The sequence below is a fragment of the Oncorhynchus clarkii genome, chromosome 30, assembly GCF_045791955.1.
Source record: "Oncorhynchus clarkii lewisi isolate Uvic-CL-2024 chromosome 30, UVic_Ocla_1.0, whole genome shotgun sequence".
NCBI classification, from domain to species: Eukaryota; Metazoa; Chordata; class Actinopteri; order Salmoniformes; family Salmonidae; genus Oncorhynchus; species Oncorhynchus clarkii.
In genome coordinates, this window is record NC_092176.1 from 20,302,873 (window position 1) to 20,310,476 (window position 7,604).

The 7,604-nt window shown below is 42.8% G+C and overlaps 1 protein-coding gene across 1 annotated transcript; it reads right to left on the reverse strand.

Annotated features, from left to right (window-relative positions):
* Positions 1 to 136: 136 nt before the first annotated feature.
* Positions 137 to 7,119, reverse strand: LOC139390123 (methylenetetrahydrofolate dehydrogenase (NADP+ dependent) 2, methenyltetrahydrofolate cyclohydrolase). Its single transcript, XM_071137290.1, has 8 exons — positions 6,892 to 7,119; positions 4,603 to 4,787; positions 4,265 to 4,387; positions 3,857 to 4,009; positions 3,638 to 3,745; positions 3,349 to 3,441; positions 1,500 to 1,625; positions 137 to 1,380 (listed from the first exon to the last, which is right to left on the reverse strand). Exons 1-8 carry the CDS (start codon positions 6,969 to 6,971, stop codon positions 1,232 to 1,234), a joined length of 1,017 nt encoding a protein of 338 aa, XP_070993391.1. The 5' UTR covers positions 6,972 to 7,119; the 3' UTR covers positions 137 to 1,231.
* Between the last annotated feature and the right edge of the window lie 485 nt (positions 7,120 to 7,604).

Sequence of the window (7,604 nt, forward strand, 5' to 3'; positions counted from 1 at the left end):
TCCTATACAAATGTAACTAGAGTAACCTACCTGCAATCTTTACAATGGAAATTATATATCATAGTAAGATTGATGTGTCTGTTGCAGAGGTATGCTATAAGCACCTGTTCATCCAAATAAACATGAAGACCATCCATTTGCAATAACATTTTATTTCAAAATAATTTTTACAAAGTCATTTTTGAAAACAAATGTAAATGTTATGGTGTTTAACAGACTTGTTTTTTGCTGACATTTCATAACTAGCCCTTAACCCTCTTAGCTCACAGTGCTTGTGTGACCTAAAGCAGGAATGGCCTTTTATTTATTTTCTACTGTTGCGAGTTAGAATAGTAGAATGCACATTGTTTGACTTGGACTAAAATAGGTGCCGGTTCATTTTGGGTGCCGGTACTGTTTATATTTAGATGCAGGAGCTCCACAATACTTTGGAGCTAATATTCTAAGAGGAACAGGAGCTTAAGCAGTAGAACACTTAAGGTGTCAGTGCGCAGCTCTGGTGAGCTCCTGCCTAAGTCAAGCACTGAGAATACACAAGGTACATTTTGAAATTTGGTTGTGCATCAGCAGTTCTCTTATGTCAGTAACTGAGAGTCAGTGAATTATCCCATGTCATCTAAAATTGATTAGATAGCGGGCCATTAAACAAACTTTAGCAATCTAAACTTATCTTGGTGGTGGTTGGATGTGGGTATGCAGACTCGCAATCTAAATGCGGCCCCTCGTGATGAGCAGATTTATTTGTGGCCCCCACCCCCATCAAAGTTGCCCATCCCTGATCTAAAGGGTATTGTAGAGATGGAAGATAAGACAAAACTGCCCATAGAATAAGGATGTTATAATTCATTTAATAGTATATCTATATAAGGGTCTATTTTTTGCTAATTGAAATTGACTGGTTCCCCTTGAAATTTTGTATGCTTTTGACATATTCGATAAATGAATGCAGTGAAATAAATAAACACACAGGTAGTTCCAATTCACTTAAAACCAAAAGGTCTCATAAAAATGACATGAGAAAAAATAAAGTCTAGCAAAAAATAAATATGTAGTAGCTGCATGGGTGAGTTGTAACATTCTGAAATGGCAGGTAGATGTTATGTAAGTGTAAGGTACCAGCAACTTTAAAGCTATCACGTTTCCTTCCATGTCTGTGTGCAAGGAAGTTCGCCAAGTTGCTCAGAGTTAAAAGTGGAGGGGTGGGGGGGTGGAATGTGTCACTGTGTCACTGTTATGAAGAGGCTACCATGCGGATCATCTCAGAGGGAGTCAGCAGGAGGTTCTTAGCTGCCTTGATGGTGTTCTTCATAAGCATGGCCACTGTCATGGGTCCTACTCCTCCAGGCACTGGGGTAATGAAGCTAGCCTTTTGCCTCACACCTACAAAAGGAGTGATAAAGGGTGAGAACATGTAGCAGAGAAAATGTGTGCAAGAACACAGTCCATTTTAGGACTAATGCAAATTTAGACAAATTGCTGTCTAGATTAGAAACTCGTACCTTCAAAATCCACGTCCCCTACAAGTCTGTCCTTGCCAGTCAGAGGGTCATGCACTCTGTTTATTCCAACATCAATGATGGCTGCTCCTTCTTTGATCATGTCTGCAGTGATGAGGTTTGGAATCCCTGAGATTAGGAGAGGGTTTAGAGGGTAGTAAGGGACCATACACACACCCATGGTTGTAACAGTCATTTTTTCTAATAAAAAAAAAATAAAAACACTTTTTTTTTTTACCCCTTTCTCTCCCCAATTTCGTGGTATCCAATTGTTAGTAGCTACCATCTTGTCTCATCGCTACAACTCCCGTACGAGCTCGGGAGAGACGAAGGTTGAAAGTCATGCGTCCTCCGATACACAACCCAACCAAGCCGCACTGCTTCACAGCGCGCATCCAACCCGGAAGCCAGCCGCACCAATGTGTCGGAGGAAACACTGTGCACCTGGCAACCTTGGTTAGCGTGCACTGCGCCCGGCTCGCAACAGGAGTCGCTGGTGCGCGATGAGACAAGGACATCCCTACCGACCAAGCCCTCCGTAACCCGGACGACGCTAGGCCAATTGTGCGTCGCCCCACGGACCTACCGGTTGCGACGGAGCCTGGGCACAAACCCAGGGTCTCTGGTGGCTGCAGTACAGCGCCCTTAGCCACTGCTAAGAATGTTACAACTCCCCCATTTTTTCTACATTTTTTTAAATAATATATATTGTACACAATAAAGACAATCAATTACAGATCAATGTCTACATTTTGCTCCCAGCATTGAGCAAAGCTCAGAAAATGTATATTCTTGATCTGATTGAGTTCTAAATTGCACCTGCCTCTTTGCAAACATTTTTTTTTTTGTTTTGTTCGCCTGTTCCCCGGATAAGCCCTTTTTAGCAGCACATTTAGCACTCTCTCAAATGGCTAACTCCACCCTCTCACGGCACAGGCCGAGGTGAAACAAACTACCCCAGCTTGCGAGATGCCGGACAAAAGGGCATTTTAAAACCATCCTGCGACTCCTGCCGTGTCTACAGACATCCTCCAAACAAACACAAACCGACTCCCGGAGAATGAGTGCACAACTGCTAAAGTCTCTTATAGATATGTCAGACAGGTGGCTATCTGCCGGCAGAGACTTCTATTGCAGTAACGTTGAAGGGCTGAGGCAGGCTGCAAGGCATGCAGGAGGAAGCAGAGGAGACAGAGAGAGAGCGGAAGCAAGCAGAGAGAGGTCAGTACAGTGGTTCCCAAATGTGGGGTTGGGCCCCATGTTGGGTCAGTTGAGAACCTGTACTAATCTTTTCAAACAAGTTTGGAACTTATAAAAAAATCAAGATATGCTTCAATACAAACATCTTCCAGAAAGGCCTAATATAAAATGCAAACAATATAGTTTAAAAAAGTACATATATATGTGTGTGTCTCGTCGCTGATGCTACTTGTCAGTGTGAAACTTCTCATATTTCCCCCCTTTCAGGGGTATAACATTACAATTGTATAGCTAATAGGCTATGTATTTTTCTGTAGATCGACTGAGGTGAATGAACCTACAGCAGCCATGGTGATAGTGGCTGTGGTTATTTGCTGCTCTCCAAATAGCATTTACATTTTGTTTAATTGTATAGAAATGCAGTAAATGAGCGTCACCTTTCAAAGTTGGTTTGTCAAGTACTCTCTGCCGGCAAACGCTACCTGTGTGTCCGTGCTTTAAGAGACCCACCCAGGACAATATACTCAAGAGATACAAAATAGCTCTATGAGCCAGTTAGTTGCTCTCAGTCACAAATGATAAACTTACAAAAAAGGGAGAGACAGGTAGTAGACAAGGTAACGATATATCCTCAATAAGAGATGATCCATACCTGCAGCAGCAACAACGATGTCTGCAATTCTTGTGTGCTGACGGAGCTGATCCTTTGGTGTGTAACGGTGAGAGATGGTGACTGTGGCATCACCTGCAGAATAAAAAAAATAAGTAAATGTGAGGGCCATGATCCACATATTCCATTTTCAACTTCATAATTTCAGCTTTAAGTGAAAACTCAGTATTATCTCTATTACCCATTGTTAATCTACTTTTACATAATTAATCATAGTGAAATGATATAGCATACACCCTATCACTGTAGCCCCTAAATCATCCAGACTCACCCCCAGGCCTCTCATGACGCCCATCTGAATGCAGCAACATGGCAATGGGCATGCCCACATTCTTGGAGCGTCCCGCCACCACAACATTCTTCCCAAGGGTAGGAATTCCTGGGAAACGGGAATGAACAGTCAGTGACAGAGTTGGCATTTTGCCCCCATAACAGTCTCATTGCATTCATATAACAGAGGGAGGTAAGAGCTCCCCTCCAACTACCTCACCTGTACGTTTGATGATTTCCCAGACTCCCCAGGGAGTGGCAGGCAGCATGGTGGACTGATCCAGGCACATGCGGCCTACATTGACCACGTGGAAGCCATCCACATCCTTGCCAGGGAACACAGCATTACAGACGCGCCGCTCGTCAATGTGTTCTGTGAGAAGACAGTGGGAATGATGTTTACAAGACATTATGTAAATGGCTGTTCTACAGTAAATAGGCCAAAGGCCAAACCATTCAGGGATATGCAAGTATTAGCTATAAATATTAAAAACAGCGTCAAACTGTCATTCTTTCTTTGTCTACAAAAGGTTGTATAACTGTTTGCTCACCAAGAGCAATAACTCCTCTACCCAACTGCCCTTTCCAACAACATGCATCGTCTCCTCACCCTAAAGCAACTCCTTACCTGGCAGAGGCAGCTGCACCAGCAGGCCGTCCACCCGGTGGTCTGTGTTGAGTTTGTAGATCAGGTCCATGAGTTCATCCTCAGAGATACAGGAGGGCTTCAGGATGGTCTCACTGCTGATACCTGCAGAGAAGAAAAAGAGGAAGGAATTATGAACCCATTCTATCCCAGATAAATATAAACAGTGAGAGAGAGTGATGGTGAACAGGAAGAAAGAGGGAATTAGAAAGCCACGTTGAAAACTCATAGAATAGTTTCTTAGTCAAGTATGTACTCTGTTGTGCAACAGAGTTTATCTCCAGCACAGGTAACGTGTGTGTGTGTGTGTGTTTACATACCAACATCAGCTGCAGCTCGGGTCTTATTCAGGACGTAAGAGTGACTGGCTGCATGATCTCCTACAAGGACCACGCTCAGGTGGGGTCTCCGATTGCCAGTGGAGACCCACTGTTCAACATCGGCCCTGGCCTCCTCCCGGATCTGACGGGCCAACTTCCTGCCTGAGATGACCACTGCTTCCTGTCTGGAGAATCAGAGAGGCAGATGTTAGAGGAACATGTAAACTGTCAGGAGAAGGTATACACTGGGGTTGGCACGTGTTTTATAGTCCTGCAGACTAGTTGTCAATCCACAAAGTGAGTGTGTATGGCAGTCAGCCAGCAAGGAGTGCTGGTAGGCAACCATGTAGGGTTCCCCATAAGCCAACGATGGCCAAGTACAGTCAAACCAAGTACAGGGCTCCTGGTGTTACCCATGCATGAGGAGTGTGGCGGCTAAAAATACCCATACATGAGTTACACTGTGGCCCATGCTATTAAATAAACTTCTTGGAACCCCTGGCCTTCAAGCCAAGTTGTTGGCCTCATTGCGGAGAGCAGAACAGAGCGGGTGAAGATGAAACCGGAGTGCTGCTCACATTTCATTTTCAATGTGTTAAACTAGATAAAATCCCTTATGTAAAAGCATGCACACAGAGGAGTAATACCAGAGGAGTAATGAGCCGTCCACAGTGATGTAACCATCCCTTGATTCTATCATGAGTAATTAAACAACCACAGAAACATTCAGCTCTTCAATGGGGCCACAATAGCAAGTCCTGGAGGAGACCCCATCAGGGCATGGCATTTGACAACAACACCCCCACTGCCCAGCATCCAATGTGCACAAAGCATGAACATAATGTTTTTTTTGTTTTTTGGTCTCCATAAGAGGACAACCTTGTTGTAAATGTGTTGAGTTTTCAGCAAACAGTTGACCACAGACCATGTTAATGATTAGTTAGTCTCGGACAGGATAAAGGACATAAGTTGTGCTACCTTTCCTCCCAGACTAGTTATCCTTCACACAGTGCCAGTACCATGACAGGGAAAGGACTGTCAGCAGACCCAAATAATCAATACCTTCAGCTCTGAACTAGAACCCAAGACATTTCCTAATTACCTATCAGCAAGTCTGTGCTAGCTCTGTTCCCAAGTATGGGCTTTGTCCTGAGTGTGAAATGTAAATAGAAAAAAACAATGTAACTTGTTTGGTGTTATGGTTTTATAAAGTAGGCTTTGCTCATCTGAAGTGATGATAGGAAACTGTTCTGAAAAAAAACAAACACTGTCCTATGTTGACCCTAACCTTCTACTCAATACAGTGCACGGTCCAAATGAGACTCATCTGTGCTGACTTAAGTGGCTAAATCAGTTGTGATGTTAGTCATGTGCATAGTCACAGTGCAGACACAGGCGGTTTGTGTTCCTAGATGTCTGGGACATTAATTCTCTTCAGTAACGTGCTGCAGCAAGGCATGCCTCAAATTAAACATGGAATTAATCAAATACATTTAGGCAGACAGTTGAAGGAAACAAAATGTCTGCAAAAGCTAGGTTTATATATATATATATATTGTTTAAACACGTATGAAAAAAAAAAAAAAAACTACTGTCTGAATACTCTTCACCTTAGTTGTTTGGTGAACCCCAATGGTAACAACTGTCTGAATACTCTTCACTTTAGTTGTTTGGTGAACCCCAATGGTAACAACTGTCTGAATACTCTTCACTTTAGTTGTTTGGTGAACCCCAATGGTAACAACTGTCTGAATACTCTTCACTTTAGTTGTTTGGTGAACCCCAATGGTAACAACTGTCTGAATACTCTTCACTTTAGTTGTTTGGTGAACCCCAATGGTAACAACTGTCTGAATACTCTTCACTTTAGTTGTTTGGTGAACCCTAATGGGAACTTGCCTGCCTTTATGCAAGTGCTCTGTGCGATTTCATCAGCCATGCAACACTGCAATGATACCGGCATAACGTTAGGGGCGCATTAAGACGATCATTGATTCAAGACCACTCTTCGCTACATGGATCGTTTAAAACGTTACATAATTGTCCTCAGTGCACAATCAGAAACGTTGTATCCACAGAGACGGTAAGATGCCGGAATACAGTGACACATAGAAAACAAACATAAAGGAAAGTGCCATAGACAAGAAGGAAATTAATACCTGGTAGGTTACCTTCAAAAAGAAGAGGGAGCATTTTTTTCCATATAGAAAGCAACCTATCATAGTCCACCAAGATAGATAAATAACAATCTATTTGATATCGTAATTATATAGGATTACTAATACATACCTTGATGCTGACATATGTAGACTACACACTTGATGCTGCGATTGCTGGCATAATTTTCTCAGAGCTCTCAGCGTTGCCATGTTTACTGATCTAGATAGGCTAAGTAATCCAACAATGTAAAAGGGGGAGAGAAAAGTGAGGGAGATTGAAAGATAAAGCAAGCCGAGTCTGACAGACAGACCACCGTCTGTGAAAAAGATTGAGAAGGCTCGAGATGTTTTAAAGGCTGAAGTCCCCCCGCCCGCACATTGTACATACGTCAGTTTCCAGGCAAAAGGGCCACACCTCTAAATGCAAAGCTGCCCAACCGGGTGGTGTAGTACTTTCATTTTCTCTCACTCACTACCCTGGTTTATGTTCTGAAAAACTATCCTTGACTAGTTTGAGTTCACCACTGAAAACAATAGAAAATTAAAATCACTTGTTTTATTGAAAATGCCCATTTGGTTTACAATCGCCAAACGTATTGATTGCAATCGGCTTGTGACTGGTGAAAACAACCAAACGCAGGCACGTGGGGCCCATTGTCATTTAGCATGTGCCTCTGGCATTAAAAAAAACTGAGGTGCATCCGGAAGTCAAGTATTCTCTGACACTTAAATATATTTTTTTATAAATGCGTATGGCATGATGTGTAATTGCGTATCAATACTGCTAGTGCTATCCGAAATACTTGTGACGTCCCCACATAAAAACATAACAATTTTCAACTT

Coding starts and splice junctions, on each gene's coding strand:
- LOC139390123 (XM_071137290.1), bottom strand. CDS start 6,971: ATGGCAACGCTGAGAGCTCTGAGAAAATTATGCCAGCAATCGCAGCAT. Junction 4,788..6,891: donor CTACATATGTCAGCATCAAG/GTATGTATTAGT, acceptor CTGATTCTCCAG/ACAGGAAGCAGTGGTCATCT. Junction 4,010..4,264: donor GGTGCAGCTGCCTCTGCCAG/GTAAGGAGTTGC, acceptor GTCTTCTCACAG/AACACATTGACGAGCGGCGC.